Source organism: Austrofundulus limnaeus, unplaced genomic scaffold, assembly GCF_001266775.1.
Source record: "Austrofundulus limnaeus strain Quisiro unplaced genomic scaffold, Austrofundulus_limnaeus-1.0 Scaffold80, whole genome shotgun sequence".
Lineage (NCBI taxonomy): Eukaryota > Metazoa > Chordata > Actinopteri > Cyprinodontiformes > Rivulidae > Austrofundulus > Austrofundulus limnaeus.
In genome coordinates this window covers 1,345,098-1,363,642 of record NW_013952482.1, presented here as the reverse complement: position 1 = coordinate 1,363,642, position 18,545 = coordinate 1,345,098, and the positions used below count along the sequence as shown (strand labels likewise).

The window sequence follows — 18,545 nt, the reverse complement described above, 5'->3', positions numbered from 1 at the left end:
ACTTTTACTTCTTTACTTTAAAATTTAACACCTGGTTACCTGTTACAAATTTAAACCTGACTCAGACCTCATCGTGACAGCAGTGGTTTATGCACTCTAAAAGAAATGAAGTTTTAAATTTACTTAACCATTTTAAGTCAACTGGTTCCACTAAGCCTAGTTGAGTAAATGGAAGGCAATTTACACTTCTTTAATTGTTTTTGTTTTTTTGTTTTTTTTTACAGAAATTGTAAATTGCTCAGTTTACTCAACTCAGTTTAGTGGAACCAGTTTTAGTGGGTAGATTTATTCATTTATTAGCGTATGTAAACATACTTTTCCTTTCACTTTAATATTGTGAKCAGTTTTATTACTTTTACTTAAGTACTTTTCTTATCAGTGAAATTTGTTTTTACCAAAGTAATTTTCTGTTAAGGTATTTTTACTTTTACTTAGTTACATACTTTATAGACCTCTGCAGATTTGAAATTTTAGTGATTTCTAAACAAGCATGTGACTACTCTAGAAAAAAATCATTAAAGAAATAGTTTGTGTCTTTTGAACTGTAGTAATTCAGTGAAAGGAAGCTCTTTGAAAATCTTCAGTTTATGAGAAATAGAGGTTAGCTTTGGTCCGATTGATGAGCTAACAGCTGCTCCAACGAAAACTAAGATTAAAGGATTGCTGTAATCTCTAAAAACAGTTTCAAAAGTTTTAAAGAAATTTCATGAAAACACTATTTTACCATCTACATTAAACTCCACAACAACTTGTACAGAAACTTTGTGATATTCCTGCTAGAACTACATAGGAAGTGATACAGCTGCTGCCAATGCATTTTGTCCCTGCAAAAAGCACATAAATCCAATAACAGTGCAGTGTAAAACTAATACCTGTAGAAATTGCTTTGATTTTTTTGGGGACTAGACTTTCGCTACTCAGAAAAAAAATCTCTGTTTCTCTACYTAAGACCACTTAAAGAGTTAACAAGTACTGTATAGTTTCAATTCTTTTCGTAACCCCACTTTAAAAAAAAGGTAAACTATTGCACTAGGACCTTGTCTAGTCTTGGGGAAAAAATAGCTACAAATGTACGACAGTTTGGAAAAAAATGTTTTTGATTCTCTGTCTTATTGTCTTTACAAATAAAATGTGTGGCGTTGTCAAATCAAACTAAGAGCTCAGACGAAAAGCCAAAAAAGCTAAAAACACCAAACAGTTGGGCAAAATGTCTGCTTCAAATGTTTTTTTTAATAAAATGTTTACACAAAGAGAAAAAAAGGTTTTGCAGGTTTCAAAACATTTCAGATTTTTCAAGGACTGCATACCAATTTAAATGAATATCAAGTGAAAAGAATTTGATGCAAGAAAAGATCTTTGAGGACACCGAAAATAAAACATCGCCGTCGTTAAGAGAAAATTGTGCAACGTATAGGCATAATTTTAATTAAAACTTGAAATAGTTCACAACACCGACGCATTGTCTTTACATGGGCCGTTTTTGATCCTTAATACACACGGAAATCTAACAAAAAAGCTTTTATGGTGGAAATATGTTTTTGTTTTCTTCTTTTTGTCAATGAACTCGAAACAATTTATTAATTAATTAATTAGAAGCTAATAATTCAACAAAAAGATTATAATTCATTCGTGCAACTTTTTAATGTTTTTACTATTTGCTGAATTGAAATTTTCACAATCATTTTAGTTTTCTGTGACATTTGTYAGCTKAAGTCAGGCRTCCTCTGTGCAACATTTATAAAATTTTAAATGAAAAGACTTAAAAGGAAAATAGAATTTGCAAATAAAATACACTATCCACACACAAGATGTCCAAAATGAGGAAATATGAACAAATTGCTGATGTGTRATCACAAATACATTTGGATCAGATGTGAGTTGATGTTGCTGCCATGATTCATGTGCACGATTTCTGAGCAYGCTCAGTGACGCCGAGCTCTRCCACTGAGGTGGTTCTGGGTAAAAATTGTACTGGTCATTCAGACTGAAAATACAGAACAATGCTAAAGGAAACTTTGGGATCCTGCAAGTATAAAGGAGAATGTAAAAAACATTAGAGTTTGTGTTTGTTCAGACATCCTCATAGCTGAGTTTGGACTCTTCRGGGTATGAAAGTGGGATAAAATATAGCTGCTGTTCTCCTTAAAAATTAGTCATTGACAACATTACAGCCATCCCGACCTGCCACACTGTTTAGGAAGCGAGCCAAATGAAATCCTCCCTTCATTTCTCCAACAAGCTGCTGCTGCCTTTCAGCCAATCACGATGTCAGATCTGTCCTCCTCCACCTCATCTCTCCTCCCGCTCCTGCCTGCTTCTCTGACTCCGCTCTGCTTCCTCTCCGCTCAATCTCTCTCCTGTCCCAGGGTCACGCTTTAATTAACACTTGAGGTCTTATGAGTTCCCCCCCACCCACCCAACCCCATCTCCTGAAACATGCCTGCACACACCCACGTGCGYTCTCACACGCACACGCACGCCGTGATCCCATAAGCTTACCGCTGCATGTGTTGATTGGAGGCCAAGTTTGTTGACTCTCCCACACGCGGTGATTAGCACGTCAATCACGCCACAGTCACATTCAATTGAAAAGTTTGCCAGGTAGGTCCACACACACACAATTACACACAAGTATGGCGAAAATAAAGCCTACCTGCTCRTGGTACTCGATGCCCATCGACAGGGTGTTAATAAGGATGGCAATCATGATGCCTCTGCTGAAATATCTGCTGCCGACGATGAGTTCCAGTTTGCTTTGCAGCCTCGCCCAACAGCACCTCCACAGGCTTTTCTTTGACTCGGGCTGCTGGGCATCGCTGCAGCGGGCGTCGTTTTGGTGACCCGGGTCTTCGCCGCTGCAGGGGTCGCAGTGCTCGTGTTGCAGCTCCTCATCTGCGTTTTCGCTGCTGCTCAGACGGTTGTAGTAGACGCAGTACGGGCAGGCTGAGGAATCTTCAGGGCCTTCACCCAACAGAGGTAATGAAGGATGGCCAGCAGGTCCACCTGTGTGGAGGAGACATAAATCAAACATCCACACTGTTTAAAAACAGATTCTAAATGGCTCCCACGTGGACAAATCTTTATTCAGTTTGTTCAGATCAGCGAGGTTAGATGTCAAAAAACATTTTACTGAATATGCTTTAAAGGGGCAAWWTCATGTAAAATCAACTTTTTTGAGTTTTATATCATGTTATAATGTTATACTCTCATAAAAACATGCCCAAAGCCTTGCTTTGACTCATTCATGCATGTTTGAGAAATCTTGCAGCATTTTTAGGCAGCCATGCTGAGGAGCAAAACGACAGGTGGGGACCAGAAACGCCCCTGGGACGTGTCTCCAAGCCGAGCTTCCTCATCACTGAGCACACCTCTCGACCCCACACACCCCGCCCATGACTCCTGCAGGCTCTCTGCAGTAACAAAGCAAACGAGTGAAAGTGAAAGTGAAACTTAAACTGTCTGCTGAGCTCTTAACACTACYACTCACTCAGTGAAGCTCTTTTCAGATTCAAAATACCTTTGAGGAAATGTGTTTTCAGTTGCCAAGTAAACTGCATCATAACGCACGCGTGAACCCCCCCACCCACGGGATATGGAAGGTGGTTCTTAAAGAGACAGAGGCCAATTTCAAGGCATTTAGAAGAGGAAGTGATGAGAAGATAAGTTTATTTTCTATTTACACATAAAAACAGCATAAATACTTTATTATGGTATAGTATTTAAATACAAGCCTGAGAAACACATAATATTGCCCCTTTAAAGGAAATTTAATCTCTAGAAGCTGTACAGCTGGATAACGTAAATATAAAAAAAAAATTCGTACAGGCACACACACACACATAATAAATACCAATAAAGTCAAGAGAAAGACACAAATGCATGAAGAGTAAATATTGTTTAGTTAWAGCTGTAGGAGCAGATGTAAATTGTAGATTTGTCTTTGTTTCACCTGAGAGTAAAAACTCTTAAGAGTTGTTTTATTCTCTACTATCAGTTTTATCTAACAACAGTTTTAATGATGTTGGCAAACTGTTCCAAATCTAAAAACCTTCCAACAAAAAGGAAGGCCGCTTTCTTTGTTGTAGCTCCTGTTCGGCTGACTTTAAAAATAATTTTACTCGCTGCACCTGGAACAAGGCCACTAACACTGCAAGTCGGTTTTATAAAAGAAAAGAATGTAGAAAACTGTCAAAGCTTAAAAGATTGCACTTTTGTGTTTTTGAATAGCTTAATGCTGAAGGTGAAAGGGCAGTAATGTTTTTGCTCGTGTCTGTGGCTGCCGTGTTCATTCAGTTTATTTACTGTATGTAGTGTTAATTCATAGGAAAAGTCATCTCAGGGCGCTGTACAAAAACATTCACACGCCGTTTAAAATGCCAGTTAGTAAAAGTTAGCTACAGTATCTGAGGAAGGATTGTGTTGAACCTTCACTTGTTTACTTGTGTTAGCAAAATATATCATGAACCATTGAATGGATTTTACTAAAATGCCCAGAAGGCAAATATTACCACTGAATAATTCAATTCAAGATTCAAGATGGCTCCCACAGCTAATCAATGTTAGCCAGAATAAAAATGRCTCTGGCTCAAGTCAATTGTAAAAATAATGAGCTAAAGTTTGGTGTGTTGGTGGCTGAGAGTCATCCCTGACTCACACTCCAAACACAAACAAATCACTTGAGATTTCAGTGAATGAATAATGTATAAACCGTTCAGTAAAACATAAGAATTGAACCCCTTTTTCATTTCTGGGAGACAAAAACTCAATAACATGAAAGCCACAGTGGATTTAGGGGTGTTGTTGTTCAGATCTATTTTATTATACTAGGGATGTGCATATGTGCGTGTGTCTTTGTGCTTCTGGGAGTGCTAAGATTTCAGCAGAATTCATTAGCGAGCCACTCGGGAGGAACGCTCTGATGACATAACAGCAAACACTAATCTAGCATGAGGAGTTTGTCATCACAATTACAACAAATTCATGTTTCGCTGGAGACAGATATAGTAAATCCAATCTGGTCGTCCTGCGGTGTGTGTCTAAAGATAAAACTGTGAGGAGTCCTTTAGCATGAAAACATCAGAAACACACAACCCCACAGCTGTGACCAGGGTGTTTCTGACATACTGAGTTGTTTTTCCTTATTTTATGTGAAAAGAGCCCCAAAAACACTTGGTTTTTTAATTTGTTTTGTTTGTTTACCGAACAGTATTTAAATTTTTAGTGTATTTTCTTTGTTTCTTTAAGCAATGTTATCTTAATGTGTGTTGTCGCAGCAGGAAGAGCAACTTGGACTGAAAAAAAAACACGTAAGTATAGTGCTCTGACACACTAAGTGTGAAGCCTGAATAAAAGACCTCGATGATGTCGAGATTGTCAAACTTGGAGTAAAACTCTTTTTTAATGCTGCTTTGATTCTGAACACTTATTCTCATGTTCATCCTGCGTTCCACTTGTATAAAAAAGCTATTTCCTGAAGCACCTCTTTTTAAAAAAATTGAAAACTCAACAGTACAGTGATTTTTTTAACAAACAAACCTGTTAGGATCTCTGGAAAATACCTTTTAGATTTTTGTAACTTGTCTTTAAGCTCTTTGGTGAATTGCTCATGTTGACTTAATGGAAATGTGAAATAGTTCATTCTGTTAGTCCAAWTTTTTGTGTGTGTTTTTTAAATTCAACAGCAAATAATTCAGAGTGAAACAGAAAAGAATGGTTATAACTTTGGATYTCCTTTGTTACCAATGCTTATATCTGAAAACGTTTTGTTCTGGAGCCTGACTGGTTTTGGGGGGTCTCAGAAAACTGTGTTTCTCAAAACGGGTGCCTGACAGAAAAAGTTTGAGAACCATTACGTTAATCAGAGATTAAATGCATCCATCAAAAACAAACAAAAAAGGTTATCAGAAAATCCAAACATCTTGTTACAAGTTATTTTTATAATTATTTTCAACCATCTCCATATTAGAACTTCAAAAAAATGCTGATTTTTTWAGCCAGAGTTTTGTTTACATAATATTTGTTCCATACATTACATCTTATAATTTACTCTTTTGTAGTTTAGCCATGCACGGTGATAATAAYACCCTGCAGTTTGATCTTCTACAAGTGAAACTCATCTGTGCTGCCTTGAAAGTAATTACGTGAATATATTAATACACTGGTGAGTTAATGCATTCTGCTTGCCTTGTCAGTGCATTAGAAAATCTGTAGCCCTGAGGATACTCAAGCTCTTTTTTTAATACCTTACAACACAGCTGGATCTTTGCAGTAATCATGAGATCACGACCATGAGAGAATTCATCTTGCTAGGCCTGAAGGCAGAGGCTTTGTGTCTGACTCACGGTGGACAAAACAGTGAGGTATACTAGCAATTACACAGGCAGGTRATAGACAGTAAGGAAAAAGGTTGAAATTTAATTTATATATTAGTGTCATTTTTCTTTAAAATAAAGCAAAAAAAACACTAAAGACTCGTTTTATTTTGAAAAGGTTGTTGTCACTCTTCTCCTGACGAGCCCACTGAAGAAAATGAATAAAGTACAGGTGCATCTGGTACCGGTTCACTGATCTGATTGGTTTAAATTTGCTTATAGAGGATGGTGAAAGACACACAGATGGTTCATTTTATCAACTGCCTGGAGAATGCATCCTCTACCAAGAAAGATTTTGCAGACAGCTTTGTGCAAAATAAAAAAAATAAAAAAAAAACAATCCTGTATCTCAGGTTAACGTTTTCAGAAACAATATTTTTATAAACAGAAAAATGCCACATCAAGATTTGAGCAGCAGTTTAAACTTACTGAAGTGAGGCTTTGAGTAAAGGTAAGGAACTGTCAATATCTTACCTATTGTAGATAGCATCTTTAACAATCTCAGGTTGGAGAAATAGAGTTTAATTGTAACTAGACTGACAAGCTAACGGCTACTTTAATAGAATAACAGGATTGTTGTAGATGCCATTTTCTAAACTATTATTTCATCAACAATTTTGCATTAGCTGACTATTTACATAGTTGTCTTTAAATGACAACAGCAGCTAGCTGTAGCACATCTGATGCACCTTGAGTACTCACAAAAAAATGCATGAAATTTCCAACAAATTTGCTAAAAATGCAAAGATGACGGCTGTTATATACTGTATTTTAACATGTATTGCAATGAAACCTTTTGGATTGTTTTATAACTTCATCAATCCATTAGTCAGAAATAAACTCTGGCTTTCCAAACTGGGACTGTTCAAAGATCTATCCACAACAAATAACACATTAATTGTTCATATATTTTCCACAGAAATTCACACCAAGTTATCAGTTTAATGACATATCTAATTTATGCTTGGATCTCGCAATTTTCAAGTTCCAAATCCAAAAGTTCAATCAGAATGTCACCTGAAGGTCTGTTCTCCAACATCGGMTATAACTTCAAAATACAATATGGCTGCCTTGTAAATAAACTGTTTATTTGCACTTTTACCTGTTTATATGGTCTTAAATCATGAGCAAACATGWTGCCACAGTGTTTGAAGGCTTAAAATAATGAAACATGCATAGTTATCAGCTTGTCCTGCTAATAGTAATTAGCTGGAGCAGTGAGCACAACAAAAAGCAAACCCCACTGGCTTTCTGACCTGCAGCTGCAGCACAGATTTGGCAACACACCCAAACCTGAGTTCAAGCTTGCAGGTAAATTTAACACAGCATCAGTGAWTATCTCAGTTAGAATGGAGCATAAGTGGAAGGTATATGCTCTCAGGAGGTGACAAAKTAGTCAAACTGGCTCAGATCACTTAAACAAAAAAAAAAACAGGGTTTTGAGAATTAAAGCACACTGACAGAAAGCAGGTGTCCAACCAGCTACACCTCCTCACCTGAACGACTCAAGGGCCAATACTCTAATCCTGAGAGCAATCACAAACACACACACACCCCTCCGTTCTCACCGTGCTCAAGCCCCAGCTGTGGTGCTCTGTTGATGGTCTCCGTGGTAACCATCCTCTTCTGGTCCCGGCGCTTATCATCCAGGTGACTTAAGAGTGGCAATATGAAGGGATAATTAAAACTGTTCCTTCCATTACTGACGGCGAGCTCAGGCTGATGAGCCTGCTTATGATGCTGGTGATGAAGATGATAAAGCTGATGAAGGTGCGACAAGTCATTAGGGGCGTGGCCCGAGTGCCGGTTTGCGAGTCCATTCATCTCTCCAGCCCCGCCCCCTCGGGCTGATCCGCCACCGCCGCTGCCTGACTGTCCTTTCCTGCACTTGCACGTGCAGTGAAACCGGGCTCGTGCCCGGGAACAGCAGCGCGACACCCGCCGCCACGCCTTCCGGCCCAGGTGRGCCAGGTAGCGGATGATCTCCTCGTAGCAGCTGCCGGGCTGGCTGTCGCTGGCCAGCGTGGACGCCGATTGGTGGAGCTGGCGGGCGCGCTGCTCTGACTTCATTAAGGCGTGCTCTCTCTGCTTCGTTTCGGAAAACTGGGTTGCTATCACGACCAGGCACAGGTTGATCATGAAGAAAGAACCCACCTGGCAAACATTTCAAAAAGTGGCTGTTAAACAAGTTTAACAGGTTGGGATATAAAGGGACAGTCTGATGAAGGTTTGAAGCAATGTTCTCTCTACTGCAGGGGCGGTTCTAGGGGCGGGGACACAGGGGCACTGGCCCCAACTGAAATCTGATTGGCCCCCTGAAGTGCCCCTGTCCTGTTACTCATCTGTCCTATACCTGGGAGCGATAATGATGGATGCAGTTTCATGTCCAAACACTAGAGGCACTAATGAGTCAAATAGGAAAGTCCAGCATGAATCAAGCTGAATGAAAACTTCTCTTCTTAAGAAAATCTGAACAATACTGCAGAAAGTCTTTCAGCTGACAAACGATGCTGTGTGTTTAGAGTATTTTATCTATGTACAGTGAAAATGTATGTAAAACTGGTAAAAAAATTACACTACAGGTGTTTGAACATGACTGGTTAAATGTGAACACTTTACCAAAACTGGAGATTTGTGTGAAAGGATGTTAAACAAACACTTGGCCCCTCTATGAATACAGTGGCCCCTTGATGGCCCCTTATTCAGACAAATCCTAGATCTGCCACTGCTCTAATGGTTATGAATAGATAAAACCTTCAGCTGAGACAGCAGTCATGGAGCCCAGAGCATGAAGAAAAGGAAGAAGTCTTCCTCCAGGCAAGGCTAAGGATTAGCTAAACTGAGGCCCCTTTTATCTTATTGATACCTGTTTGACAGAACATCACTACAGAAATCCTCAGACTATCCCTTTAATGTGTGCTTGAGTAAGTACTTACTATGATGAGAAAAATGAAGTAGATGAAGTTGTAAAAGGAGTGTGCATCCATCACATAGTACATGATGTCTACCCAACCCTCCAGAGTAATTACCTGAAGGAAAACAAGCAATCAAACCAAATGTAACTACAGAAGTATGTTGTTAACATGTCATCATAGCTTTAAATTAAGAAATTCTCTGTAAATTTACCTGAAAAATGGCAATCCATGCATATCCAATATTGTCAAAGTTAATAGCTCCTTTGTGGGGGTTTATTTCCCCAGCCCGACACTCATTATAGTATTGATACCAGTTCACACAAGACACCGGCTTGTCTGCTGTTAGTTTAGTCTCAGACTGAGCGTCCTCAGCACCAAGGAAACAATAAGCCCCGCCCACACGGCGGCGTGGCACATCGGCGCAGCGAAGCATCCCATTTTCTCTCTCTGTCGAGCAAATGAAGGGATGGTCGTCTGTGCCATCTGGACGATAATACCCATTCAGGAAAGTGATGTTGTACCTCCTGAGTGAAAAGGAAACAAATTAAAAACAACTTTTTAAAATATATTTAACGTGTTTAAAAAACAAAATGATAGATGAAGAAATATTGTCTCTTTATTACAATAAAACTTTTAAAATTAGTTATCAGCACTTAAAGTTTTTTTGTTGTTGTTGTAGGTTTTYGTTTGCACATCACAATAACATTTTATTGCCATTATGTTTCATTTAAATAATGATTTTATCAGTTAAATTTTGTACAACAGCACAAATAGATTTACAAGCCTGACATTACACGCCAAAGTCTTTAACTAAAACCACCTTTGGTCAAACCTTGAAAATAACATTCTGCACGATCTCATGCAATATTGTGAGATCTTGTGCAAGCTAATGGCACTCAGCTACTACCACGTTAGCTCAATAGCTGCTATGTCAGCTTATTAACAGTAAAACTGCCTGAGTTGTAACTACTGTTGTGCTTGCTGAGGTTGACTTGCTGTGGCAGCCATTTTGACTCAAAACACCAAAAGTTATTTAAGCTGTTAATGCATCAACGAATACTTTCTGAAATTTTCATTCCAACCAATCCACTGGTTCATAAGATATTTTGCTAACCAACAGACAAATGAACAGATACACACATGAATATACACCAGAGGTGGGAAATAACTAGTTATATTTACTTAATTGTACTTATTTGAGTAATTTCTTGGAGAAAAAAATACTTTAAGGAGTAGTTTTATTACATTGTACTTTTTATTTTACTTGAGTAATATAATTATGAAATATCGTTACTCTTATTTAAGTAAAATTTTGGAATACTCTACCTACTGTAAGTAACTTCACTTGATTGAAGTACAAACGTTTTCACCAGATAAGCAGTAAAGAGACACACCTACAGGAAGTATAAGTTTTGTAGGTTTCATAATGAGAAAATTTTGATTTAAAAACATGTTTATTCTGCTGGATTTTATTTTGTAAATTACTTTATTGTATTACTGTCTTCATTTTAGTCTTTAAAAACATCAGAATTTGCATAAAATTTTCTATTTTTTGTCCTTCTGATGACATCATTTTAAAACATCAAATCAGTTGTATGAACAGTTACTCAGCACTCAAGTAGCCTTTTTACAAAACACTAAAACTTTTACTTGAGTGATTTTTTTGGATGGCCAATGTTTACTTTTCATTGAGTAAAACTATGTTGAAGTAGTGCTACTCTTATTTGAGTATAATTTTGGGGTACTCTACCCACCTCTGATTACATACAGACAGATTACTGATCATCTGCTAATTGGTGGCAGCCGAAAACCAAATTGCAATCATACCCGCCTACACTACTAACCCATGTTTGCAGGATTGATTAAAATGTTTATGTTTTCAAATTACCTACACATGGGGGAAAAAACAAGGTGATTGGAAAAAATTCAAGTAATTATTTTCTGAGTGATAAATCATTTCATCAGCTTCCTCGTTCTTACAAAAGGACTTTTCAACAGGGAGAAATATGAAATAGACAAGGACGCAGAAAGAAGAAATGAGGAATCACATTGTGAGAAATATGGATGAAGCGAGGAAAAATTAAAAGAAAGGGAGGGTGCAGTGGAGAGATAAGCAATCAATCATTTCTGGTGCAGAGAGGGGTCACGGTGGAACACAGCTGCCTTTGTTCTTCTTAGGAAATGTCTTTTTGTTAAATACACAAAAGGTGGGAGAGAATCAAATTGCAAAACCGGCAGTAAGATCTAGTTTGGAGTAAAACATTTAAGGATATTGTCAAGACCACATACTGACTAAACAAAAGGAAAAATGTGTGGGGGAAAACCGTAGAGTTTAAAAGTTTCTGTTTTAGATATACAGTTTGTATATAATTTTTGTTAAGCATTGTTGTTGTCTGGAAGTGTAAGGGGGAAAATCTATTTTAGTCATCTGTTCTGCAACAAACCAGCAGAGAATTACTTGTTTGATATGTTTTCAAGCRGTTTTCACTTTTGGAAAACATCTCTGCCATTTTCCTGTCCAGCACTCATGGAGGTGTCAACACAGAGTTGCAAAGGGTGAGGTTTTATCCTTTCAAACAGAGTGAAATTTGAGGCCAGTTATTTTCTGAAGTTGTGCCAGTGCCAGCCTTTTGTTACAGCACAGGCCTTTTATCAATGAGAATTCCTGAAACATAGTGCCTGGTAACACATTGTCAAAATGTATGCTTATATAGCATTGTTTTATAATGTTTATATATAGTATACAATACATTCATCCATGTTCCATGCCTCTGTTGTCAATGCAGCTTAACAGAGCTGTGGCCGCAAGGTCATCAATGCCTGTCGTGGCGGCAACCCTCAAACCCGCCGGTGGGCATCGTTGGTAAGGGATGTTGTCAGGCTGAAGAAGGAGTCCTATCGGGTCTTTTTGGCCTGTGGGACTCCGGAAGTAGCTGATAGGTATTGGCAGTCCAAGAGGATTGTGACTCTGGTGGTCACTGAGGCAAAAACTTGGGCGTGGGAGGAGTTCAGAGAGGCCATGGAAAAAGACCGTACAGCTTCGAGGCAATTYTGGTCCACCATGCAGCATCTCGGAGGGGAAAGCGGTTCGCCACCAACACTTTATGGTGGGGATGGTGCGCTGCTGACTTCAGCTCGAGATGTTGTGGGGCGTTGAGCAGAATACTTTGAAGACCTCCTCAGTCCCACCAGCACGTCTTTCAATGTGGAAGCAGAGCCTGGGGACCTGAGGTCACCGAGGTGGTTAAAAAGCTCCTCGGTGGCAAGGCCCCAGGGTTAGTGGTGGTCCCCCGATTTAAAATTGGGAGCACAGAGTGTGTTCCAACTATAGGGGTATCACATTTCTGAGCCTGTCTGGTAAGGTCTATTCAGTGGTCCTGGAGAGGAGGGTCCGTCGGATAGTCGAACCTCGGATTCAGGAAGAGCAGTGTGGTTTTCGTCCTGGTCGTGGAACACTGGACCAGCTCTACACCCTCAGCAGGGTCCTGGAGGGGGCATGGGAGTTCGCCCAACCAGTCTACATGTGTTTTGTGGACTTRGAGAAGGCGTTCGACCGTGTCCCTCAGGGAGTCCTGTGGGGGGTACCAAGCCCTTTAATACAGGCTGTTATGTCCCTGTATGACTGGTGCCAGAGCTTGGTCCACATTGCTGGTAGTAAGTTGGACTCGTTTCCGGTGAGAGTTGGACTCCGCCAAGAGTGTGTGATGCAATAATCAAATCAAAAGGTGGCTACTTTAAAGAACCTAGAATACGACATATTCAGTGTGCATACTATTGTGATTCGTTTCACATCCAAGTCATCTCAACTTTGGCACACTACTAGTCCTGCATACTTTGTCCTAGAGCGGCCATTGTAATTTATATCTGTAAAGCTCCTGTGCCAAATGATGGCTATGCCTTTTGGTGCCTGTAAAAAATTATGATTTATGAAATATTAAGGTTTAATTAATTATAATGGCAGTCAATGGAGCCTTGTATTGGTCCAATACTGCCCCCTGCTGCATCTACACAATATGGTACTGCACCATAATTTAATAATATTTAAACTCAGTAGTTCAGTGTTCACAATACTAATATGATTGTATTTTGATGATTTACTATAACATTGTCTCAGTACTGCTCTATTGTTGTAATATTATGCAGTTTAGTGTCAACAATTGTATTGGCAAGGTAAACTCTTTCTGCATACATACAACCCAAGTCCTGGGGTTGTCCTGTGCCACAGCTCCTATAGTCTCATGGTGAACACTGTGGGCTTTCAGGCAGGAGATCGGGGTTCAATCCCAGCTATGATCAAACTATTTCAGTAAAACTACATATTTTCAGATTGATATATTGTCACACAATTACGCTCACTACAAACACCTGCTGACTTGGCAGGTGTTTGACTGATAATAATTAGAAAACACTTTTGAACTTGGTCACAGTTCATTCTGCAAGTCCAGTGCTGCAGGCAATGACATGCTACATGGCAATGCACACTTGTTTTTACATCGTAAAAACCCATGTCCAGTTTCAGTTGTTTCACACTTTTTTGTTAAGTATATAATTCCACGTATTAATTCATGGCTTTGATGCCTTCTGTGTGAATCTACAATTTTCATAGTCATGAAAATAAAGAAAACTTTTTGAATGAGAAGGTGTGTCCAAACTTTTGGTCTGTACTGTAGGTAGGTAATGACCATAAGAATGAGATTGCGGAAACAAGCGGCCAAAATGAGTTTCCTTCACAGGGTGTCTGGGCTCTCCCTTAGAGATAGGGTGAGAAGCTCTGTCAATCAGGAGGGACTCAGAGTAGAGCCGCTGCTCCTCCACATCGAGAGGAGCCAGTTGAGGTGGCTCGGGCATCTTGTTAGGATGCCTCCTGAACGCCTCCCTGGTGAGGTGTTCCAGGTACGGCCCACTGGGAGGAGGCCCAGAGGAAGACCCAGGACATGCTGGAGGGACTATGTTTCTTGGCTGGCCTGGGAACGCCTTGGCATTCCCCCAGACGAGCTTTGGCTGGGGAGAGGGAGGTCTGGGTCTCTCTGCTTAGGCTGCCGCCCCCATGACTTGATCCCGAATAAGCAGAAGAAAATGGATGGATGAATGGATGGATGAATCCATCCATCCATCCATCCATCCATCCATCCATCCATGTACATTATTTATATATTGGGCAAATATTAGCATATATATACATATATGTATATATATATATATATATATACAATTTAAATTGTTTGGAGGGTATATTTTCCTAAGGCTCGTCCATTATCTTGCAGGTACTTCTGGTCAATTAGAAATGCACCTAATCTGAATCTTTTCAGGTCATATGCTTTGTGTGTTTATCCACATCAACCAAATAGCCAGTAACTCTGTCTTTTGTTTCCACATGACAAGACAAAAAAACATTCACTTTTCATTCTCCTTTTGCAGACTTTCAAGCTTTTTTGTTGTGCCATGACATTTTAGTTTTAATAAAAGTCTTTTGTTTTGATCTTTCGCTCGTTTGTGACTCAGCAGCAGCAGCCGATTTGTTCTCCAGGTGCAGCAACAACGTCCCGCAGGACTGTCAGTGATGATATAGATGAGTAAGATGAGGAGATGTGAGGTCAGGGGCTGGAAATGTTGTTACCTGATGCTTTGTGACCATGTCTGTGAACATGTGAGCGTGAACAGGAGTGAGAGTAATGGTGTGACACCAGGAGTTCGACTGTGATCGAGCGTGACATGAAGGAGCCGCACTGAAACTGTGGTTCTTGGGACAAAAAAGGACCAACTTTGGATGATATAAAATTTAATGCATATAACCTACTAATTTTTCCTCTCTGGTTTGGGTTCCGAGCTGAGGACTGGTTACAGATTTGCAGACCTGATTAAAGCACAAACAGGCTATCTGTGACATCAATCCCAGCTTTGCAATAATAGCTTGGTGGAAGGACATTCAGGGTTCAGGGTTATTAGGAACCAACTGAATGCCAAAATTTAAGCTAAAACCTCATGCATTCTGAAGTTAATGTGTTTGGAATGACTCATAACTAATTGCACATCAAACGTAGGCCATATATTTGCAAAATTGACTAATTGGTATCTGTTATTGTGTTTGTCATTTTTCTAACAGACATACAGGTTGAGACAAACTGTTAATGGTAACATTTTAAAGAAATTTCTTGCATGATTTGTTAACTCAGAGTTTGTGTAAGAGATCCGTCTCCACTACTACCACACAGTTTAAGCTTGATATGTAAAGCTGGCAAGTGGTAGCTTTTAACTGTAATATTTTGCTAACAAATATCCAGACACACCAAGATACATACAGGTGATCACCCACCTTCCATTGCAGCAGGTGATAATAAAGTTTTAGATTTTACATGTGGAGCTGGAGTGTGCTGCACCTTTTTTGACTGTTCAATACCACATCGTTACAACTTACATTCTGACATCCTCTCCCATGAAGCAGCGGTTCCTCAGTAGCCCCGCCCACAGCTGAACGCCAACAATGCCGAAGATGAAGAAGACAAAAAAGCAGAGTGCCAGCACGTTGCCCAACATGGGAAGTGTGTCCAGCAGGAGGGTCACCAGGATACGCATRCCTACCAGAACACACAGCATGAGCAGCAAGACGCCCAAATGTTATTTTCATTAATCCACAGAGTTTAATTTAACCAGAAAAGTTACAAGTCTTTAAAATGGTACACAAACTGTGAAATAAATGGAGTTTAAATGCTAATATTTGCTCTGTTATCTACTTTCTCAAACAGCACACACATACAAAACTCTCCTCCTTCCTTGTTTCAGCCATGTGGCTACTTCAAACACAGMTTCAGATTTGATAAGAACTCAGTCCGAGTTCTACCAAGTTCACAGAGAGCAGTAAAATAAAGCATAAAGTTGGCTGTAGAGCCTGTGTGCTGAGCTGTACATATGTAAAATGCAGGCATCACAGTGATTTCCATAACTTTGTGCAGTGTGCCCTGATTTATGTACGCATGCATCCATCAGATGGAGAGCTGCAGTTGTTCRGCAGATGTGTAGCTTCTGTTTCCAGTTACAGAAACCAAGTGAAGTTTACAGATTGGTCAGAGAGCACAAGGACATGTTCTGCATTTTTCACTGTCGTGGCTGAGAGCCGTGCAGTTGCTGACTTTCAGCTGAGGACACGTTCACGTCAGACGAGCCGTGCAGAATGTGCAGCTATTTCTGCACAGAGTCCAATTAGCAGGGGCTGAAAGTTGACAAGTTATTATAAACTCAGGCAGGTCCTGCACGGTCATCATATTTAATGTTTTGTTCGGTAAACGGCTTGCTGAAACCCAAAGAGATCAGCAGACCGTTTCTGCTGATGTCTCTGCCAGGTTTGTGCCGCAGCCATCTTCTCTTCCTGTTTGCTTCTGGGCATTCTGCCTTCAGCTCGGTCTATAGCAAGTCAAACACACAATCAGTTCAATTTGTTGTGTGTCTTGTTTTTTAAAACGGTATATGTGCCATGTTCCTTACTGGTGGATAATGCTTATTCTGTGTAAGAATACTTTAATTCATTGACTAATCCCATCTTGTTACGTACTAATATTTTACTTGTTCCCTTATATACTTTACACCACTTAATAAAAATATCTTTCTTTATTTTACCTGTGTTTAAAATGTTTGCACTGTCCTTAAAGGTGTAGTTTGGTCATTTCTGATGTGAAATGATTTTTAATAGTTAGCATATCAACCATGATAACAGCATCAAACAAAGTGGAAAGAAAAGGGTAAAAGCTAATGACTAGCTTAACAATTCTACTTCCGCTAATTTTTAAACTTCTACACTTTTGCATGACATCATGGAGAAATATTCAGGAGTGATTTGTGATTTGTGTCATCCGGGAGGGACTCAGAGTAGAGCCGCTGCTCCTCCACGTCGAGAGGAGCCAGTTGAGGTGGCTCGGGCATCTGGTAAGGATGCCTCCTGGACGCCTCCCTGGTGAGGTATTCCGGGCACGTCCCACCGGGAGGAGGCCCCGAGGAAGACCCAGGACACGCTGGAGGGACTATGTCTCTCGGCTGGCCTGGGAACGCCTTGGAGTTCCCCCAGAGGAGCTGGATGAAGTGGCTGGGGAGAGGGAGGTCTGGGCCTCCCTTCTGAAGCTGCTGCCCCCACGACCCGACCGCGGATAGGCGGAAGAAAATGGATGGATGGATGGATTTGTGACAAAAGAGTAGCAGCAAAGGTCAAAGGAAAGGATCACAAGAGAGAAGTGAGAACAGCCAAGTTGTATTGTTTGGAGACAGAACTGAAAGTGGTAGAGCTGAAAGATGTTGAGCTTCTCATTGAGAGGGAGAAGATGAGGAATGACATCAGCAGAGGYATAGCACAGGTTGGAGGTCTGCAAGATAAAGTAAGGGAGACTGGACTGAGATGGTTTGGACATGTCCAGAGGAGGGACAGTGGGTATWTTGGTAGAAGGATGTTAGAGATACAGCTGCCAGGAAAAAAAACAAAGAGGAGAGATATGGTTTCAGTTAAAGAGGACATGGAGGTAGATGGACTGAGGACAGAGGACACAGAGGACAGAGTGAGTTTGAATGACTCATTGTGGAGACCCCTGAAGAGGGAACAGCTCTTAATGACATCATTTGTTTAGTTTGTTGCAATTTCTCAATAAAAAATGTCCAGCATTACTGTATAAATGAGAGAAAACAAAAATAAAAAATTCTATCATGCAAAAGTGCAGACATTTAATGTCAGCTAATAAACAGCAACCTTTTAAGTACAAAACCTGACATACTGTATTAGCTAATATACCTGAAAATGTGCCAACTATTGCTAACTATTTAACAGAACTTCTAGTAGACCAGGGGTGTCAAACTCATTTTCACCGAGGGCTACATGAGCGTTATGGTGGCCCTCGAAGAGCCAGTTGTAATGAACTTTGACGTTTCATGTTTAACTTTGACTAAACAGAGTTTTAACACGTCCTCTTTTAAACACTGATGAGAACTAAGTGTACGACTGACTAAATCTGAAATAAATACAGAAAAGTTATTAAAAGTAAAACTAATACAGTTTTACTCACTGATGAGTTTCTAGTGAGTAGATAATATGCATTATGACAGATTTAGTTTATGGTTGATRCTGACTTTAAAGCAGCTTATTTTCAGATATTAATACTGTGCCAGCCGACTAAAATGCTCAGTTACTTAAAGCCAGGTCAGGGGCAGGACAATTGTTATTATTTGTCACCAAATGGGGGGCACATCTGGCCTTCGGGCCTTGAGTTTCACGCATGTGTATTAG

At 39.9% G+C, this 18,545-nt stretch overlaps 1 protein-coding gene across 1 annotated transcript in view; it reads right to left on the bottom strand.

The window, feature by feature from the left end:
- The window catches only part of LOC106519668 (voltage-dependent T-type calcium channel subunit alpha-1G), a gene marked incomplete in the record, with an annotated part of 84,373 nt that overhangs the window by 40,419 nt on the left and 25,409 nt on the right, over window positions 1-18,545 (bottom strand). The window contains 5 exon segments of the mRNA XM_014011429.1: window positions 2,654-3,003; window positions 7,940-8,525; window positions 9,308-9,400; window positions 9,498-9,810; window positions 15,702-15,861. Of these exon segments, the coding sequence (XP_013866883.1) occupies window positions 2,654-3,003; window positions 7,940-8,525; window positions 9,308-9,400; window positions 9,498-9,810; window positions 15,702-15,861 (1,502 nt within the window).